The sequence below is a fragment of the Ornithorhynchus anatinus genome, chromosome X4 (assembly GCF_004115215.2).
Source record: "Ornithorhynchus anatinus isolate Pmale09 chromosome X4, mOrnAna1.pri.v4, whole genome shotgun sequence".
Lineage (NCBI taxonomy): Eukaryota > Metazoa > Chordata > Mammalia > Monotremata > Ornithorhynchidae > Ornithorhynchus > Ornithorhynchus anatinus.
This window is the reverse complement of record NC_041752.1, coordinates 2,050,617-2,071,456: the sequence shown is the minus strand read 5'-3', so window position 1 is coordinate 2,071,456 and position 20,840 is coordinate 2,050,617. Positions and strand designations below refer to the sequence as shown.

At 53.9% G+C, this 20,840-nt stretch overlaps 1 protein-coding gene across 2 annotated transcripts; it reads left to right on the top strand.

Moving 5' to 3' along the window:
• Window positions 1-1,030: 1,030 nt before the first annotated feature.
• On the top strand, window positions 1,031-19,544 carry LOC103165617. 2 transcript variants are annotated; one of them, XM_029054558.1, is made up of 15 exons: window positions 1,035-1,232; window positions 1,828-1,857; window positions 2,926-3,211; window positions 4,489-4,640; window positions 5,335-5,376; window positions 6,361-6,643; window positions 7,123-7,274; window positions 8,336-8,380; window positions 9,431-9,716; window positions 11,206-11,360; window positions 11,907-11,948; window positions 13,229-13,493; window positions 16,076-16,218; window positions 17,545-17,823; window positions 18,397-19,544. In XM_029054558.1, exons 1-15 carry the CDS (start codon window positions 1,172-1,174, stop codon window positions 19,026-19,028), a joined length of 2,853 nt encoding a protein of 950 aa, XP_028910391.1. In that variant the 5' UTR covers window positions 1,035-1,171; the 3' UTR covers window positions 19,029-19,544. The 2 variants fall into 2 exon arrangements, with proteins under 2 accessions (XP_028910392.1, XP_028910391.1); XM_029054559.1 differs by lacking the exon at window positions 11,907-11,948 and having other exon boundaries at window positions 1,031-1,232.
• The last annotated feature ends 1,296 nt before the right edge of the window (window positions 19,545-20,840 follow it).

The following is a 20,840-nucleotide window of genomic DNA, read 5'->3' as shown; positions in this document are numbered from 1 at the left end:
ACTTTACTTCTCTGTGCCTCGGTTTCCTCATCTGCAAATGGGGATTAAAACCATGAGCCCCCCCGATGGGACCGGGAAGGTACCCAACCCTATTAACCTGCATCTACCCCGGTGCTTAGAACAGTGCAGGACACGGAGTAAGCGTTTAACAAATACCACCATCGTCCCCCAAGTCCCGTCCAGAGTCGACTCTCGTCTACCAGTCGGTCGGTCGATCGATGGTATCGATTGAGCGTTTACTGTGTGCAGAGCACTCTACTAAGCGCTCGGGGGAGTACGACGTGACAGAGTCGGTCTGTCTTGTCGTCTGCCCGCCCGGCTCCAACCCGGCAGCCCGAAGCGTCTAGCCGGCCAGACCCTGGAGTGGGAAGGTCCATCCCTACCGGTTCGAGGACTTGAGGCTCGGTTGAGGCTGCGCTAAACGCTGCGGATTGACCATCGGGGCACCCCCTCGGGCCTGCAGGGGCCACCTGCGGTCACTGCGACTTCTCTCCAGGCGACCGCCTCATCTGAGAAGCAGCGTGGCTCAGTGGCAAGAGCCCGGGCTTGGGAGTCAGAGGACTTGACTTCTAACCCCGGCTCCGTCAGCCGGGGTTACTTGTCAGCTGTGTGACTTGGGGCGAGTCACTTCACTTCTCTGTGCCTCAGTTCCCTCATCTGCAAAATGGGGATGAAGACTGTGAACCCCACATGGCACAACCAGATGGCCTTGTATCTCCCCCAGTGCTTAGAACAGTGCCTGGCACACAGTCAGCGCTTAATAAATGCCATCATCATCATCATCTGGGTTCCGCCTGACCCTCTCCTGCTCTCCACAACGGCCTCTGGTACGTTTTCACTCCTCCCATCGCCCGCCGTGACCCCAGAGTGGATTTCTAGGCGCTGTTCCCATCTGCTCAGTCGCCTCAGGGGGCACGAGTCCCCTCTTCTGGACCGTGACCCACAGCCGGGAACGGCCCGTCCCCCTCCTTGAGGGCCGGTGAGGATGGATAGGTCCCGGCCACCACCCTCAGTCGGGGACCAGATGTCCCCCCCCGCCCCCCAGCTGAGGGCGGCCGATTGGCGGGACCCGGCCCAGGGGGCGGGACCGACTCCCCGAGCCCCCAAGAGCTTCACCCGCTCGGGAGCTGAGACGGCGAAACTCGCTCCCGGACACTGACGGAGGCGGGTAATGGATCCCCGACTCATTTTGCTGCTCGTGGCCTGTTGGCCGGGGCCGTCGCGTCAGGCGCGTGAGTACCGGGGGACGTTGGCCGGACCCCGCCCGCGGCCCTCTAGACCGAAAGCTCGCTGTGGGGAGCCAATGCGTCGGCCAACTCCGTGAAACAACGTGGCTTAGCGGCTAGTGCCCGAAATTGCCAACTCTGTGAAACTCTGTGGGTAGAGCATAGGCCTGGGAGTCAAAAGGACCCAGGTTCTAATCCCGGCTCCGCCACTCATCTGCTGGGTGACCTTGGGCAAGTCACTTCATTTCTCCGGGCTTCAGTTCCCTCATTTGGAAAAGGGGGATGAAGACTGCAAGCCCCGGGTGGGACAGGGACTTTGTGCCGACCTCAGGGTTCAGTACAGTGCCTGGCACATAATAAGCACTTAACAAATACCCTCGAGTGGTGGTGGGGTGGGAGGATTGGGGGTCCAGGGAGCCGGGGGTCCGGGCACCCAGTTTAATTCATCGACAGCCGCCCCGTTAGCAGGATCTCTTCATCCTGAATTCGGCTCTCCCGCCCGGAAGGTCATCGTCCGTGACGTGGAATTGGGGGGAGGGGCTCTCGGTGCATCGGGGACCACCGACGCTCTGACCACCGTCTCCCTTTGACTTCCTCACAGTTCCGAGTTCATCGTTTTTCCCTCTTAAAGGTAAAACCTCCATCCGATTCTGGGGAGAGCGGGACCGGGGGCAGGACGCGGAGGGAGAGACCAAAATCAGGATTTGACTTCAATGATGGTGTCTCCGTCGGGAATGACGGAGGAGTCACTGTTCTGTCATTCAGTCAGTCGGTCAGTCGTGTTTATTGAGCGCTTACTGTGTGCAGACCACTATACTAAGCACTTGGCAGGGTACGGTACAACAAAAAACAGACACATTCCCTGCCCACAGCGAGCTTAGAGTCTAGAGGGGGAGACGGATATAAATATAAAGAAATAAATGACAGATATGGACAAAAGTGGTGTGGGGCTGGGACGGGGTGACGCAGAAGGGAGTGGGAGAAGAGGAAAGGAGGGCTTAGTCAGGGAAGGCTTCTTGGAGGAGATGGGCCTTCAGTAAAGCTTTGAAGCGGGGGGAGAGTCATCGTCTGTCGGATATGAGGAGGGAGGACACGTTCCAGGCCAGAGGCGGGAGGAGGGCGAGCGGTCGACAGCGAGATAGGCAAGATCGAGTCACGGTGAGACGGTCAGCATTAGAGGAGCGAAGTTTGCGGGCTGGGCTGTAGTAGGCGTCAGGACCGAGACCCCCACGTGGAGGAGTCGATGCCAGCGTTTAGTGACCGGCTCAGCGCTATCCGCGCCCCCTCTGGCCCCGGCCCGCCATCCTACCCGCCGGGGCTCGGAGTGCAATGGGCCCATAACGGGGGAGGGGATCGCAAAGCCCCTCGGGTATGGGACTCCCTGACGTCACTCTCCTCTTCTGTAAGACGGGGCACGCTTATTGCGTGCAGTGATCATCATTAGTATCATCGTTCGACTGTCAGCTCGTCCTCTAGACCGTCAGCTCGTTGTGGGCAGGGAACGTGTCCGTCGATTGTTCTACTGGACTCTCCCAGGGTTCAGTCCGGTGCTCTGCACCCGCTAAGCGCTCAGTAAAGCCGAACGAACGATCGATGGATCGACAGTGCTGGGCGCGTAGTAAGCGCTTGACGGATCCCCTAATTGTCATCATGATTATTAAGCGCCATCGAGGCTGACCACACACCTCTCCTCCTCCAGTGCTCAACCTGGCCCTGAAGCAGCCCAGCGAGCAGTCGTCTCTGTTTCAGTCGAAGGGGGGTCCCGAGAAAGCGGTGGACGGGAGCTTGGGGAATGACTATGAGGGGGGCGACTGCACCCACACGATCTACGAGTGGGAGCCCTGGTGGAGGGTCGACCTGTTGACCTCCTACCTGGTCCACTTTGTCATCGTCACCAACCGGGGGGACGGCAGCTTCCATCGCATCCAGGGGGCCGAGATCCGCATTGGGAACTCCAAGGAGAACGGCGGCAAGAATAACCCCAGGTACCTGGACGGGGACGGGGACCGGCAATAATAATATAATAATTATAACGATTTAATTATATTATGTAGAATTATGTAATATAATAACGATATCACTATATCTAATATAACATACGATGTGATTATAACTAAATATAACATAGCATATATAACATAATAATAATAATGTTGGTATTTGTTAAGCGCTTACTATGTGCAGAGCACTGTTCTAAGCGCTGGGGTAGACACAGGGGAAGCAGGTTGTCCCACGTGGGGCTCACAGTCTTAATCCCCATTTTACAGATGAGGGAACTGAAGCACAGAGAAGTTGAGTGACTCGCCCACAGTCACCCAGCTGACAAGTGGCAGAGCCGGGAGTCGAACTCATGACCTCTGACTCCGAAGCCCAGGCTCTTTCCACTGAGCCACGCTGCTTCCCGAACATAATGTAACATTAATATGTTACATAATATAATATGGCATATATAACACCTACATTATGTTTAATACAATATCTAATGTATATCGATTACACAATTATAATTAATAGTATAGAGCATATAATGGTAATTGATATCAATATTAACATTAGATAAATATTTCGCCACCATAATATAATTATATTTCTATAACAAAGCATCATAGTTATAATTAAATGTGTGTTAAATGATAGGCTATGATAATATAATAATTATGATATAATAGTAATGATAATAACAACAATGATGATGGTATTTGTTAAGCACCTGCTATGCGCCGGGCACTGTAGTGAGCGCTGGAGTGGGAAATCAGGTTTCTTGTCGTGCCAAACTCTCCCAAATAGTTGGTGCCGTGCTCTACGCACGGTAAACGCTCAGTAAATACGGTCAAATGAATGAAAGGTTGGACACAGTCCCTGTCCCATGTGGGTATCACGGTCTCAAAGCCCATTTTACAGGTGAGGGAACTGAGGTACAGGGAAGTGAAGTGACTTGCTCAAGGTTACAGAGCAGGCAAGTGGAGGAACAGGGATTAAAACCCATAACCTTCTGAGTCCCAGGCTCATGCTGTAGCCACCACACCATGCTGCTTCTCATAAACAGCACGGGCCTGGGAGTCAGAGGGCTTGGGTTCTAATCCTGGGGCAGCCTTCGCCCCCGCCCCCTTACCTCACCTCGGCACTCTCCTGTCCCGAGCCGCGTCCACTAGGCCGCCCGGCCTCCCCCGTCGACGAGGGCAGCGGCCGGGTGTCGGACCTAAAGCCGGGGAGGGGACGGAAGCGGGGAGGCCGATCCAGCCGATCCTCTCCCCCTTCCCAGGTGTGTTTCCATCCCGTCCTTGGGCTCGGGGGAAACCGGCTTCTACCACTGCGAAGCCATGAACGGCCGTTACGTGACGCTGACCATCCCAAGGCGGAAGGAGTTCCTCACTCTCTGTGAGGTCCAGGTGTTGGGTCAACCGTGGGAATCGGGTAAGGGGGCAGGGAGCGTGTTTGTGTCTGTGTCTCTGTGTCTGTGTCTCTGTGTCTGTGCGCGTCGGCCCCCCGGCCCGGCCCGGCCCGTGAAGAGCAGAGGTCCGACCCAGCAACCGGTCGTGGAGGGCAGAACTGACAGCCTCAGATCTTCCCCCGCAACCTCCCGGGGGTGAACCCGGGCCTCTCCTCGCCATGATCCCTAAGTTTCTCGTGGGCCGGGAGTAAGGCTACCAAACCTGTTATATTATAGTCTCCCAAGCGCTCAGTCAAGTCCCCTGCACACAGTAAATACTCAATAAATACCTCTGATGGATTTTTTTTTAATGATATTTGTAAAGCACTTACTGTGCATCCAACCCTCTTCTAAGCCCTAGGATAAAGACAACTTAATCTTGGACAACGGTCCCAATCCCGTGGCTGGCTCACGGTCTAAGTAGGGGGGAGAAGGGGTGAACTGAGCCGGGAAGTGACTTGCTCAAGGCCATGCAGCAAGCAATTGGCAGAACTGGGATTAGAACCCAGGTCTTTTTGACTTCCAGGCCCGCTCTCCATCCATTAGGCCACACTGCTTCTCTGAGAGAACGTGGAGGTTTCCTCCAACGTGGAGGCTGTCCGGGTCTCACAGAAACTGGGGTTAGGGGGTCCTCTTCCCCCACTGAAGTCTCTCTATCTCTATCTCGATATTTCACAGACACGGATCTTTTTCCCGGTTCTTCTCTAATCCCGATACAAGGTAAGCTCCCTTCGCAGGGAAGCGGCGTGGTCTAGCGGATAGAGCTCGGGTCTGGCAGTCGGAAGGACCTGGGTTCCAGTCCTGGCTCCGCCGCTCGTCTGCCGTGTGGTCTTGGGCAAGCCGCTTCACTCCTCCGGGCCTCAGTTCCCTCATCTGTCAATTGGGGATGAAGACCGTGAGCCCCGTGTGGGACAGGGACTGGGTTCGTCGTGATTAGCTTGTAGCTAACGTACAGTGCCTGGCATATTTTAAGCGCTTAACAGATACCATAAAGAAATGTCGGTTCAATCAGCTCAGAGTCCAAGGGAAACGGAGAGTGGAGGTTTCGTCCCCATCTTCTACGGGGGAAACTGAGGCCCAGAGAGGTCCAGCGACTTGCCCAAGGTCACAGAGCAGACCAACACGTAGCCAGGATTAATATCTGGGGCTCGTGACTCCCCGTCTCCCGTTCTTTCCATCAACGGACTGTCGGCTTGTCGGGGGCAGGGAACGTATCTGTTGAATTATGCTCTCTCAAGCGGTCAGTACAGTGTTCTGCACGTAGTAAGCATTCAGTAAATAGAGTCGATCGATTCACTGATCGGTAATACTCATAACACAGATGCTTACGAGGTGCCAAGCACTCTGCTCAGCGCCGGGGCGGAGACAAGATGATCGGGTGGGACACAGTCTCAATCCCACCCGGGGATCATAGTCTAAGAGGGAGGGAGAGCAGGATCTTGTTCCCATTTTACAGAACAGGGAAGCCGAAGCTCAGAGTTTGAGTGACTTGCCCTAGGTCCCACAGCAGGCCGGGGCGGAGCCGGAGCTCGAACCCAGGTCTCCCTGCCCTCAGATCCCATGCATTTTCCACAAAAATGGGTTCCCTCCCTCAGTCCGGGTCTGAGGGAGGTGGCCGGCGGGGCGGGCCGGGGCCGGACCCTCCCGGTCCGGCCCCACTCTCCCCTCCGGGGCGAATCGACCCCCCACGGGGGTCATTTCCAGCGGTCAACCTAGCCAAGAGTGAAAACAGCTACCAGTCCAGCACCTTAGGAGAAGGCTGGGCCGGGAAAGCCACGGACGGCCTGCTGGCTGGCAACTTCCAGCGCGGGGAGGGCACGCACACCCAACTCAACGAAGCCCCGTGGTGGTACGTCGACATGACCTTCAACCTGGTCGTCAACTACGTGGTGGTGACCAACCGGGCAGACTGCTGCGCGGAGCGCATCTCCGGGGCCGAGATCCGGTTGGGGACCAGCCGGGTGGACAACGGAAGATCCAACCCCAGGTATCCGGCCCGCGGGGGCAGCGGCGGGGGGTGGGGGAGTGTCTCCTTCCCTCCCGACAGGGAGAGGAGATAACCAGCCCTGTGGGGCTGTGACTGTGTGTCAAGCGCCGTGCTAAGCACCTGGAGAAGTACGAGACCATCCCGTTAATAATAGCAATGATAATGGAACTTGTTAAGTGCTTACTATGTGCCAAGCACTTGGATAGGTACGAGTTCATCAGGTCAGGCTCGGTCCATGTCCCGCCTGGGCATCACATCCTTCATCCACATTTCCCAGATGAGGGAACTGAGGCCCAGAGAAGTGAAGTGAATTGCCCACGGCAGACGTGTGGCAGAGCCGGGATTAGAACCCACGTCTTTCTCACTCCAGGCCCGGGATCTTGCCACTAAGCCTCGCCGTTTCTCCGCGGAGGTGCCGTGGCGGGGCCGGGTTGAACAAGCGGGGCTCTTCTCCTCCTCCTCCTCCTCCTCCTTTCTAGATGTGCCATCATCACCCGTTTGGATCTGGGGGAGACGTTACCCTTCTACTGCGGGAAACGTGGGCGATACCTGACGGTGGTGATTCCTGGCCGGAAGGAGTTCCTGAGCCTGGCCGAAGTCCAGGTCTTCCATGACCCTTCCCGCCACTCTGGTGAGTCCCCGCGCCCCCTCGCCTTCCCCCACGCCTCCGTCAAACTATCAGTTAATCCGTGGTATTTATCGAGCGGTTACTGTGGGCAGAGCACTGTGCTAAGCACCTGGGAGAGTTCAAGACGACAGAATTATCAGACCCATTCCTTGGAACCAGCGTGACCTAGTGGCTAGGGCGTGGCCCTGGTAGTCAGAGGGAGCTGGGTTCTCATCCTGACTCTGCCACTCCTAGGCTGGGTGACCTTGGCCAAGTCACTTCATTTTGGGGCGCCTCAATTACCTCAAGTAAATACAGAATAATCCCTCTAGACTCTAAGCTCGCAGTGAGCAGGGAATGTGCCCGCTCTTACGTTGTACTCTCCCGAGCGCTTAGTACAGTGTTCTGACCACAGTAAGCGCTCGATAAATAATCAGATCAGACCCTGTCCCACAAAGGGCTCACACTCTAAGAGGGAGGAGTAACAGGTGTTTGATCTCCATTTTAATAATAATAATGATGGCATTTGTTAAGTGCTCACTGTGTGCCAAGCACTGTCCTAAGATCAATCAATCGATTAAGATCCCGCCCGCCGTTTTGATCACAATTGCACATCCGTCAATCAGGGAGCACTTACTGTGTGCAGAGCGCTGGACTAAGAACTTGGACAATTAGCAGACTACACTCCTACTCACGACCAGCTCACAGTCTAGAGGGGGAGGCAGACATTAATAGAAATAAATAAATTGCAGATATGTCTGTAAAATCTGTGGGGCTAGGCGGCGGGGTGGGTGAATAAAGGGAGTGAGCACTCGAATTACACCCTTCACTCTCCCCTCCCTCAGCCCCACAGCAGTTAGGTCCATATCCATCATTTATTTATTTCTATTAACGTCTGTCTTCCCCTCTAGACCTTAAGCTCCTTGTGGGCAGGGAACTCATCTCCCAACTCTGTTGTTCTCTCCCCAGCGCTTAGTGCAGTGCAGAAAACGCTTAGTAAACACGACTGATTGCCCCCCTTCATGAATGTGGCCCCCTAGGAGACCTGACTCTGTAACGCTTTTATGTCTTTTACATCTTCCCAGTCAATACCCTGCCTGGTATGGAATCCACCCTGGTCTTCACGAAAAGTAAGCTCCCGTCTCTTTGACCCCAATAAAAGAAATAGTGTGGACTAGAACCCAGGCCTGGGTGTCAGAAGGGCCCGGGTTCTCCTCCTGGCTCCGCCACTGGTCTGCCGTGGCACCCTGGATGAGTCGCTTCGCCTCTCTGTGCCTCAGTTACCTCATCTCTCAAATGAGGATTAGGACTGCGAGCCCCGTGTCGGACATGGACTGTGTCCAAACTGATTAGTTCGTGTCTACTACAGTGCTTAGTAAAGTCCCCGGCGCATAGTAAGCGCTTCACAGATACCATAGAAAATAATCACCGTGGCATTCGGGGAAGGCTTACTATGAGAAGCAGTGTGGCTCAGTGGAAAGAGCACGGGCTTTGGAGTCAGAGGTCATGAGTTCGAATCCAGGCTCTGCCACTTGTCAGCTGTGTGACTGTGGGTAAGTCACTTAACTTCTCTGTGCCTCAGTTACCTCATCTGTAAAATGGGGATTAAGACTGTGAGCCCCACGTGGGACCACCTGATTCCCTTGTGTCTACCCCAGCGCTTAGAACAGTGCTCGGCACACAGTAAGCACTTAATAAATACCAACATTACTATGTGCCAAGCCCCGTGCTGAGCACTGGAGTAGATTCGAGATAATCAGTCTAAGGGGGAGAGAAGGAGGACGGGTATTTCGTTCCCATTTTATAGATGAGAAAACCGAGGCACAGAGAATTTAAGTGACTCTCTCAAGGCCACGTGGCAGGCTAATGACAGAGCCGGGTCTTCCGACCCCTTGTGCTCTTTTCACGAGGCCTCCCTGCATCTTTGTGGCCGAGGTGTGAGAAAACCGAGTTGATTTCCTGACTGAAACTGAGAGAGAAATCAGCAGAGCACTGGACTGAGCTCTAGGGAGAGTCCGACTGAGTCAGCGGACGCGATCCCGGCCCTCCGAGACCTTCCAGCTCAGCCTTCCGTTCGGAATCTCCCAAGCGCTCAGTACAGCGCGCTGCCCTCTGAGTCCCCTCGACAAACCACGTTCCTTGCGCGATCCCCGGCTGTGGCCCGCGATCTGTCTTCCCAGTGGTGAACGTCGCTCTGGGGAGACCTGCCAATCAGTCCAGCACCTACGAGGAGAGGGGCGAGCCGTCGCGGGCGCTGGACGGGTCGCTGAAGAGCAACTACAAGAAAGGGTACTGCACCCACACCCACTTCGACTTCCAGCCCTGGTGGACGGTGACCTTGGCCTCCAGCCTCTCCATCTTCTTCGTCACGATCACCACCCGGGAAGACTGCTGCCCGGAGCGTCTCAGCGGGGCCGAGATCCGCATCGGAGACTCTCCCCAAGTCGGGGGGCAGGGCAACCCGAGGTAGCTCCCCCCGGGAGGGACCCCGGTGTCCGGCCGGGCCCCCCCAATCCGAGAAACCTCATCCGATCGGACCGCGCCCCCCAGGGCGGCCGCCAGTCGATCAGTCGATCCCCCTTCTCCGGGGACCACTGCCTTTATTGATAATAATAACAGCAGCAATAATAATCATAAGAATGAGAAAATACTGACGACATTTACGATATGCCAAAGGCTGAAATAGCCACAGTAATAACAGTGGTAGGGTTAAGGGCTTATTATGTAATTTATTCATTCCTTTTAGTCTCTGCTTCCCCTTCTAAGCTCATTTAAAGAAAAATCAAAAAATGGGATTTCATTAATTCAGTCATTCAATCGTATTTATTGAGCGCTTACTGTGTGCAGAGCACTGTACTAAGTGGTTGGAAAGTACAATTCAGCCATTAAGAGAGACAATCCCTGCCCAAACAGGGCTTACAGTCGAGAAGGGGGTATTTGTTAAGCGCTAACCGTGGGCCAGTGTAGATACGAGGCAATCGGGAAGTAAAATAATGGCATCTGTTAAGCGTTTACTACATGCCGAAGGCTGAAATAGATACGGTAATGATAGTATTGTGAAGCATTTACTTCGTGCTTATTCATTCGTTCATTTTAGTCTCTGCTTCCCCGTCTATGCTATAAACTCATTTTTTAAAACGATATTTGTTAAGCACTTACCATGTACCATGGGAGTCGGTAGACACGTTCCCTGCCCATAGTGAGAAGCGGCGTGTTCTAGTGCTTAGGGCGTGGGTCTGGGAGTCAGAAGGACCTGGGTTCTAATTCCAGCTCCGCCGCTTGTCTGCTGTACGACTTTGAGGGAGTCATTTCCCTTCTACGGGCTTCAGACACCTCATCTGTAAAATGGGAGTTTAGAGAAGCAGCGTGGCTCAGTGGACAGAGCACGGGCTTTGGAGTCAGAGGTCATGAGTTCGAATCCCAGCTCTGCCACTTGTCAGCTGTGTGACTGTGGGCAAGTCACTTCACTTCTCTGGGCCTCAGTTACCTCATCTGTAAAATGGGGATTAAGACTGTGAGCCCCATGTGGGACAACCTGATTCCCCTATGTCTACCCCAGCGCTTAGAACAGCGCTCTGCACATAGTAAGCGCTTAACAAATGCCAACATTATTAAGACCTTGACCTCCATGCAACCTCATTAGTTTATATCTACCCCGGTGCTTAGTACAGTGCCTGGCACATGGTTAACACATAACCAATGCCATTAATAAAAAATGAGCTTACAGTCTAGAAGGGGAGGCAGAGATTAAGATGAATGAATAAATTAACACAGAGTAAGCACTTAACGATGGCTCAGTGTTTCTATTTCGGTGTTTGGCATATAATAAGTACTTAACAAATGCCATCCGTTATTTTACTACCCGATTACCCTGTGTCTACCCCAGGGCTTAGTACAGTGCTTTACGCATAGTAAGCCCCTAAAAAATTCCATTGTTATCATTATTATTTTCCAGATGCGCCACAATCCCAGCAATGGAGCCGGGAGAGACGTTGTCCTTCTCCTGTAACGGGATGCAAGGGCGATTCGTCAGCGTCATCCTGCCGAGGAAGAGAGAGTACCTCACTATCTGCGAGGTCCAGGTGTTCACGGAGCCGTGGAGATTTAACGGTGAGGCCGGAACCCGGGGAGCTATCTATCATATAGATTGTGATAACGACATATTCGTATTTGGATTCATGAAATCCATGACTGATTTATCTATCCATGATCTCATCCCCGGGACAACACCCTCGGGAGCCATTCCTGGCTCCCTGCCCCCAAGGGGGAGACATCCCCCAGATCCCAGGGCAAAGAGGGGAGTGGGGGGGGATCTCACCCCCGGCCGAGGAGCCGCCCAAGAGCCAAAGGAGGCCCGGAGGAAGGGTCATGGTCACTGGGAGTCACGGTTGAACACCCCAAGTTCATTCAATTGTATTTATTGAGCGCTTACTCTGTGCAGAGCACTGTACTAAGCGGTTGGAATGTACAGTTCGGCAACAGATAGAGACAACCACTGCCCAACGACAGACTCACAGTCTAATCAATACCGCCGATCAATTGAGGGATGTTCCTCCTCATGATGACTCCGGCCATTTCCTATGAAGCCCCATGGCTCGGCTTTGCTCCTTTTTCTCTCGGCGGAAATTACACCCATTCCCTTTTCTCGTCCTCCAGTTCCTTTCAGAAAAACGGATCTCACGTCCTCCTACGAGACCAGTGAGTGTGTACTATTTGTCCCCTCCTTCCCCCGGCCCCGGTTCGCATTCTTGGTTTCGCTCTGTCCAAATCTGGTAGGTTGGCCAAAAAAAACCCCCCTGCCTCCACTCTCCGTCTGCTGGTTTCCATTTGGGGGTTTTTCCTCAGTCCGACTTCTCAGCCTTGTAGTAATCAATCAATTAGTGGTACTCAGTGAGCACTTAATGTGCGAAGAATGCTGTACTAAGCTCTCTGGAGAGTACGACGGAGTTAGTAGACACAGTCCTTGTCCTTGGATCCCGTTACATGTGAAGGACAACGTCTCCCCCGGGGCCGTGTCTGGGATTGTAGCACATCTAGAAAATAACAATGATAATAATGGCATTTTTTAGGGGCTTACTACGCGTCAACCGAGCAGGGGAGACAGTAAATTAAAGTAAATTACTTTAATTAGAGTAATTACAAGTAAAGTAAATTACAAGTAGGGGAATACTAATAAGGAGGGCATTCGTTAAATGCTTACTATGTGCCAAGCACTGTTCTAAGCGCTGGGAAGCAACCAACTTCCCCGTGCTTCAGGTTCCTCATCTGTGAAATGGGGATAAAAAATATCTGTTCTCCCTCTCCTCTAGACTACGAGCCCCAGGTGAGATAGGAACTGTGATTAACTTCTATCTGCCCCCGTGCTTATTACTGGGTATGAGTCATGAATGCGGCTGTAAATTCTGTTGTACTGTACTCTCCCGAGCGCTTAGTAGAGTGCTCTGCACATAGTAAGCGCTCAGTAAATGCCATCAATTAATTGGCACATGGTAAATGCTTAAAAGATATAATAATAATATATCCACAAGTACAATGGGTGGGGGTTGGTACCTAAATGCTTAAGGTGTAAAATGACGAGTGTACAGATGACGCAGAAGGGTAGGGAGACGAGAGGTTAGTCAGGGAAGCCTTCCCGGAGGAAGTGGGCTCTCAGAAAGGTCTTGAAAGACGGGGAGAGTGGTGGGCTGACGGATAGGAAGCGGGAGGGAGACCCCGGCAGAAACAGGAGAGACGGTCCTCTGGACTGTTAGTTCGTTGTGGGCAGGGAACCTGTCTGTTTATTGTTATATCGTCCTCTCCCAAGTGCTCAGTACAGTCCTTGACACCTAGTGAACGCTCAATAAATATGGTTGACAAGAGAGACCAGAAGGAGGCAACGCGAGTATGTTAGCATTAGAAAAATGCGTGGGCCGGGCTTGTAGGCGGACTCCCTCCTCTCCTGCTTCTGGGCGAGACATCCAGGGTCTCGTGTCTTTCAGATGTGAACTTAGCCTTGGGCAGACCAAGCGTCCAGTCGAGCACGCCCCTGAGAGAGAGCGGCCCCGAGAAGGCCAACGACGGCTCCCTGGACGTCGACCAGGGGCGGTGCGCCTTGACCTCGAAGGAGCTCCGGCCGTGGTGGATGGTCGACCTGCAGTCCGACTGTTTGGTGGAGTCCGTTGTGGTCATCGCTCAGGACCAGTTGAACGGGGCTGAGATTCGGGTGGGGTCCTCCTCTCTCGACGGAGGCCAAAACAATCCCAGGTACGGACCGGCGTTCACTTGGACCTGCCCCAGCCCTTAGTAGAGTGTGTGGCACGTAGTAAGGGTGTAATCATAATAATGGCACGTCATAATAATAGTTGTGTTATTTGTTAAGCGTTTACCGCCCACCAGGCACTGTACTAGGCGCTGGGGTGAATACAAGAAAATCAGGTCGGACACAGTCCCTGCCCCCCATGGGGTGCCCGGTTTCGATCCCCATTTTACAGGTGAGGTAACTGAGGCACGGAGAAGTGAAATGACTGTGTGATGGTCACACAGCCATCGTTCATTCATTCATCCAGTCGTATTTATAATTCAATAGTATTTATTGAGCGCTTACTATGTGCAGAGCACTGTACTAAGCGCTTGGAACAAACAAGTCGGCAACAGATAGAGACGGTCCCTGCCGTTTGACGGGCTTACGGTCTGATCCGGGGAGACGGACAGACGAGAACGATGGCGATAAATAGAGTCGAGGGGAAGAATATCTCGTAAAAACAGTGGCGACTAAATAGAATCAAGGCGATGTACATTTCATTAACAAAATTAACAAAATAAATAGGGTAATGAAAATATATACAGTTGAGCGGACGAGTACGGTGCTGAGGGGATGGCAAGGGAGAGGGGGAGGAGCAGAGGGAAATGGGGGGAAAAGAGCGTTAAGCTGCAGAGAGGTGAAGGGGGGGTGGTAGAGGGAGTAGAGGGAGAAGGGGAGCTCAGTCTGGGAAGGCCTCTCGGAGGAGGTGAGTTTTAAGTAGGGTTTCGAAGAGGGGAGGAGAATCAGTTTGGTGGAGGTGAGGAGGGAGGGCGTTCCGGGACCGCGGGAGGAGGCGGTCCGGGGGTCGACGGCGGGATGGGCGAGACCGAGGGACGGCGAGGAGGCGGGCGGCGGAGGAGCGGAGCGTGCGGGGTGGGCGGTAGAAAGAGAGAAGGGAGGAGAGGTAGGAAGGGGCAAGGTGATGGAGAGCCTCGAAGCCTAGAGTGAGGAGTTTTTGTTTGGAGCGGAGGTCGACAGGCAACCACTGGAGTTGTTTAAGAAGGGGAGTGACATGCCCAGATCGTTTCTGCGGGAAGATGAGCCGGGCAGCGGAGTGAAGAATAGACCGGAGCGGGGCGAGAGAGGAGGAAGGGAGGTCAGAGAGAAGGCTGACACAGTAGTCTAGCCGGGATATAACGAGAGCCCGTAATAGTAAGGTAGCCATTTGGGTGGAGAGGAAAGGGCGGATCTTGGCGATATTGTAGAGGTGAAACCGGCAGGTCTCGGTAACGGATAGGATGCGTGGGGTGAACGAGAGAGTCGAGTCAAGGATGACACCGAGATCGCGGGCCCGAGAGACGGGAAGGATGGTCGTGCCATCCACGGTGATAGGGAAGTCTGGGAGAGGACCGGGTTTGGGAGGGAAGATGAGGAGCTCAGTCTCGCTCATGTTGAGTTTTAGGTGGCGGGCCGACATCCAGGTGGAGACGTCCCGGAGGCGGGAGGAGATGCGAGCCCGAAGGGAGGGGGAGAGGACGGGGCGGAGATGTAGATCTGCGTGTCATCTGCGTAGAGATGGTAGTCAAAGCCGTGGGAGCGAATGAGTTCACCGAGGGAGTGAGTGTAAATGGAGAACAGAAGAGGGCCAAGAACTGACCTTTGAGGAACTCCAACAGTTAAAGGATGGGAGGGGGAGGAGGCGCCGGCAAAGGAGACCAAGAACGACCGGCCAGAGAGATAAGAGGAGAACCGAGAGAGGACGGAGTCCGTGAAGCCGAGGTGAGATAAGGTATGGAGGAGGAGGGGATGGTCGACAGTGTCAAAGGCAGCAGAGAGGTCAAGGAGGATTAGAATGGAGTAGGAGCCATTGGATTTGGCAAGAAGGAGGTCATGGGTGACCTTAGAGAGCGCTCACTGTGTGCAGAGCACAGCACTGGGTACTTGGGAGAGTACAATATAACAGTAAGAGCAGCAGACAGTCGGTGGAGCCGGTATTAGAACCCACCCCCTTCTGATTTCCCGGCCCATGCTCCATCCGCTACGCCAAGCCGCTTCAGTGATCCTCTTGTCCCTGGGTGGGCTTGGAACACTTACCTTTCGGTTAACAGCCAAATGCTCTAATTTATTACACCACAAAGACAAAGCACTGACTAGGGGCGAAGCACTGTTCTAAGCGCTGGAGTCAATCAGTTTGGACAGAGACATTGTCCCACCTTGGGCTCGCACCCTTCATCCCCATCTTCTGGAGGAGATAACTGAGGCCCACAGAAGTTAAGTGACAGCCACCAGCCACAGACAGGAGAACGTACAGATGCACTACAACCTCGGCTTCGGTCACAATCACAACCCCAGACAGGCGAACCTACGGGCTCAGTCACGGCCTCAGACACAGTCACAACCACAGCCAACCTCGAGCTTCCCGAGGTTCTCCAGGGTGAAAATTCCTCACGTGATCGCTGCTTCTCCCATTCCTGACGAGAAGGGGCCGGTGGGGAGTCCCAGGAGCTGGGGACCAGCAGTCCCTGAGCTCCCGTCAGGCACTCTCGGGGAAAGGCCGGCCATCCCTCTGCCGCAGCTGAGGGACGGGCGGGCCTTTTCCTCACAGGTGTGCCTGGATCTCCTTCCTCGACGCGGGAAAGAAGGCTTCCTTCGAGTGCGAGGCCATGAAGGGTCGCTTCGTGACGGTGATGATCCCCAGGAGGGTCATGGTTCTGTCCCTCTGCGAGGTGCAGGTGTATGGGAAACCAGGTAAGAGGGAAATCTGACTCCAACCCAGACCGCACGCTGCACTCCTCTTATGCCAACCGACTCAGTGTGCCTCGATCTCACCTATCTCACCGCCGACCTCTCGTCCACGCCCTCCCTCCTCTCATCCGACAGACGATCACTCTCCCCACCTTCAAAACCTTATTAAGGCCTTCCCAGACTGAGCCCCCCTTTCTCTCTGCTCCCCCTCCCCACCACCCTCTGCTCTTCCCCTCCCCTCAGCACTGTGCTCATTTGTATATATGATTTATTACCCTATTTATTTTCTTAATGAGATGTATATCTCCTTGATTCTATTTATCTTGATGTTGTTTTTGTTTTGTTCTCTTTTTCTTGGCTGTCTGTCTCCCCCATTTAGATCGAGAGCCCATCATTGGGCGGGGATTGTCTCGTTCTGTTGCCGAGTTGTACATTCCCACCTCTTAGTACAGTGCTCTGCACCTAGTAAGCGCTCAATAAGTACTATTGAACAAATGATTGAAATTCTAATTATTATTCAAAGCCTTATTGAAGGCCCATTTCCTCCATGAGGCCTTCCCTGACTAAGCCCTCATTTCCTCTTTTCCCACTCCTCTTTCTGTCACCCAGTCCTACCGCACTTACATCCCTATCCATAATTTCTTTATTTTTAGTAATGTCCGTCTCCCCCTCTAGACTGCAATCTCAGTATGGGCAGGGAATGTGTCTGTGTATTGTTGTGTTGTACTATCCCAAGTGCTTAATACGGTGCCCTGCACAGAGTAAGCTCTCAAAAATACAATCGATTGATTGATTGATTGACTGATTGAATCCACAGAAGGTGGTACCTCCCCAGGGGTCAGGAGGGGAGCCCTATCAAGCCCCTCCCCACTTGGCTACCCCCATGGGGAGGAAGGGGAGGAGGGTGGGGCGGAGGATAATCCCCTCTCCAACCCGGGCAGCGGAATCCACCTGAAATATTTTCATGACAATACGACTGTGGAGTTTCTTCAGCGCTTACTGTTTTTTTCACTTTTAAAAGGTATTTGTTAAGCACTTCCTAAGTGCCAGGCACCGTTCTAAGCACTTGGATAGATATAAACTAATCCAGGGTGGACACAGTCCATGTCCCACCTGGGGGCTCACGGTCTTGATCCCCATTTTACAGACGAGGTAACGGAGGCACAGAGAAATGAAGTGTGTCACCCGAGACAGGTGGAGGGGTCGGGATTAGAATCCAGGCCCTACTGACCCCCTGGCCTGTGCTCTATCCACTAGGTCGGGCTGCTTTTCTTTTCACATTCTTTGCCGGCCATTAGGGGCTCTCAGGTTCTCCGGTTTTTTCTTCAGGACCTAAGTGGAATTCTGGAAGCGACACTCAGGTCTCCTGGGACGGAGCCAAGGTCAACCCTAATTCCCCCATCAGTGTCACTCTCAACCCCAACCCCACCGTCCCCGCCAACCCCACCGTCCCCACCAACCCCACCGTCCCCACCAACCTCACCGTCCCCACCAACTCCAGCATCCACGTCAACGCCAACTCCAACGGCCATTTCGGCAGCAAGCCCGACATCCACCACAATACAGACGCCAGTGGCCAAAATTATACTCATTCCCAGGGCAATTCAGGTAAGGCCCAGTGAGCGGTAATTGTTTTACTTTGATCTCTGGATGGAATGAAACATCTTGTTATTCTAATGGGACCGGACTTAGGAGGTTCAGGGCAGAGAGAAGGTTGGAGCCTCGGGGATGGGGAGAAGGAGAACACAGGATAGAGAGATGGAGAGGGAAGAGAAAGGGGAGGGAGAAGACACGGGTGACAGAGAAAGTGAACGTAAAGCAGAAGATAAAGAAGGAAAAGGCAGGGAGAGGAGGGGATAGAGGAATAGGGAGGTGGTGTACTTGCTACGCACTTGGGAAAACACAAGTTGCTCCCTTGTTAACTTGTATCTTGCTCCGCCACATACCTGCTGTGTGACCTTGGGCAAGTCGCTTCGCTTCTCTGGTCCTCAGTTACCTCCTCTGTAAAATGGGGATTAAAACTGGGAGGCCCATGTGGGACAGGGACTGGGTCCAACCTGATTAACTCATTTCTACCCCAGCGCTTAGAACAGTGCTTGGCCCATAGTAAAACGCTAAACGAGTACCACAGTTACTGTCGTTGGTATTATTGTTCAGTACTGACAGAGTTTTCCCTTCCAGACCTCACCAACCAAATCATGGTCTTCCCCGGGGGAGGCGGGGCCAGTTACGTCCTCTTGTCTCCACGGCGGCCCATGAGCCTCCGGGCCTTCACCCTCTGCCTGAAGGCGATGCTCTGGCTGGACCATTCCAGAGAAGCATCCCTCTTCTCCTACCGGAACCGAGACGAGGAAGAGCTCGGCATCCGGAGGCTACCGGGAGGGATCGTCGGCTTCTTCCAAAGGGACCGGGCCGGACCGACCTTCGTCCCCAGCCGGAGAGGCTCCGGGGATCACATGTGCCTAACGTGGGACTCCGACACGGGCCGCGCGGGCTTCTGGGTGAACGGGTCGGAGAGCGGGCAGGAGGTCAGGGCCGGGAGACGCCCGGTCACACCCGGCGGGGTCACGGTGCTGGGGCAGGGGCTGGGCCAGGCCGCGGACCCCTCTCGCCCGGCCCGGAGCTTCGTGGGGAAGCTGTCAGACCTGCACATGTGGGACCGCATCCTGTCTCCGGCCGACATCCGGAGAGTATCTAGGAATGCTCCGTTCCCCACCGGAAACGTCTTCGACTGGGGGACCCTGTCCTACCAGCTGGAGGGGAACGTGAAAGTTTGTCCGAGGCAGGAGGCCGAGGAGAACGACCCATGTTAGGGTGGAAACCGGGAACCCAAGGCCAAGAGCTGCCTCCTCTCTGTGCCTTTGCGTTAGGGGGTCTAAAATGGGGCAGGTGGGAGGGGCCTCGTGATACTTTGGTAAGACCCTCTGCTCCCTCTGACACTTTCCTGAAATCCAACGAGCTAATTAGAAGAAATCCCGCTTCAGTGAATCCCGGGCCTGGGGCCAGAGGAGAGAGTTTCCGGCCAGGGCTCGAAGAGACTCAAAACGGCGGCTTCCGCCGGGTCCGTCTGCTCGGGAAAGCCGGGTCCCTCCCAGTCGTCCCTCCTAAAAGCCCTACTTCCTTCTAGTCCGCGTGCTCGTAGCCCCACGTGGCCCGGTGTTTTGCCTTCCTGACGGAACCTTTGAGAGGAAAGAGGCTCAGCCTGCAAGAAGAGTAAGAAAATGAGAAGAGACATCTCTCCCTGGCCTGGGGAACCGTGAGGTAGAGTAGCCTCAATCAGAGAGACGGGGGAAGGAGTTTCTGAACACGATTTGGGAGCCACGATGGATTGATTGGTTGATGATACTTGTTAAATTCTTACCGTGTTCCAGTAAGCGTTGGGGTAGATACAAGCTCATCGGGTTAGACACGGTCCATGTCCCACAGGGGACTCACTGTCACAATCCCCATCTCTAGAGGCCCGGAGAAGTGACTTGCCCAAATCCAGGGGCTTCGGAATCCCAGGCCCCCGCTCTATCCACTAGGCCACGCTCCTTCTCTCGGCAGCTTGGAGAGCTGCTAATTTTAGATTGCGGTTATCATTTATCTTCAGGTTTTATTCTCGTTACAGTCTCCACAAAGGGGGGCATGGGGCAGATGTCTAAAGATTGTTCAGTGTGGCATTATTCCCAGCCTTACCTGGGTGGGATTCCCCTGCTTGCGAATATTTTTACATCCGCCTTCTCCACTAGAGTGTAAGCTTCTCACGGGCGGGTAATGTGTCAGATAGTCCTTGGGGTATTTCCGGAGCGCTTAGTACAGTGCATTGCGTCCAGTGTGTGCTCAATAAATTCCCTCACTACCACTCTCGCCACTTTGTCCTTGGCTAGGGACCATACGGATGGATCCCGGGGTCCAGGGAGTATAGGACAGATACGAGCTAACGGGTTGGACGCAACGCCTGTCCCACGTGGGGCTCACAGTCTTAGCCCCATTTTCCAGATGAGGCAACCGAGGCGCAGAGAAGTGAAGTGACTTGCCCAAGGTCACACAGTGAACAAGTGGCAGAGCGGGGACTAGAACCCAAGTGCTTCTGACTCCCCGGCCTGGGCTCTTTCCACTAGGCCACATTGCTTCTCTATATCTGAGTGGGTGGGTCCACAGGGGTGTGTCCCTGGGTTAGAGATAGTAATAATAGTAATAATGGTATTTGTTAAGCACCTACTATGTGCCCAGTCACTGTACTAAGCGCTGGATACAAGAAAATCAGGTTGGACGCAGTTCCTGTCCCACGTGGGGCTTGCAGTCTCAATCCCCATTGTACAGATGAAGTCACTGCAGTCCTCAGAAGTGAAGTGACTTCCCCAAGGTCGCCCAGCAGACACATGGCAGAGCCGGGATTAGAACCCAAGACCTTCTGACTCCCAGGCCCGGTCTCCATCCGCTCCACCGTGCCGCTTCTCCGAGGGGCAGGCTGATTGGGACCGTGGGCAGAAGGCTAAATGGGCGAGGTTTTCCGCCATTGCCATTTGTGAGCTCGTCATGATTAAGGAACAAGTCAGCCAACTCCATTCTGGTGTCCTCTCCCAAGCGCTCGGTCCAGTACTCTGCCCACAGTAAGCGCTCAAAAAATACCTCTGACTGAT

Bases quoted from the DNA above. Each gene is read 5' to 3' on its own strand.
- LOC103165617 (XM_029054558.1), top strand. From the start codon at position 1,172: ATGGATCCCCGACTCATTTTGCTGCTCGTGGCCTGTTGGCCGGGGCCG. The intron at 1,233-1,827 runs GTGAGTACCGGG...ACTTCCTCACAG, and splicing joins GGGGCCGTCGCGTCAGGCGC to TTCCGAGTTCATCGTTTTTC. The intron at 16,219-17,544 runs GTAAGAGGGAAA...TTTTTTCTTCAG, and splicing joins GCAGGTGTATGGGAAACCAG to GACCTAAGTGGAATTCTGGA.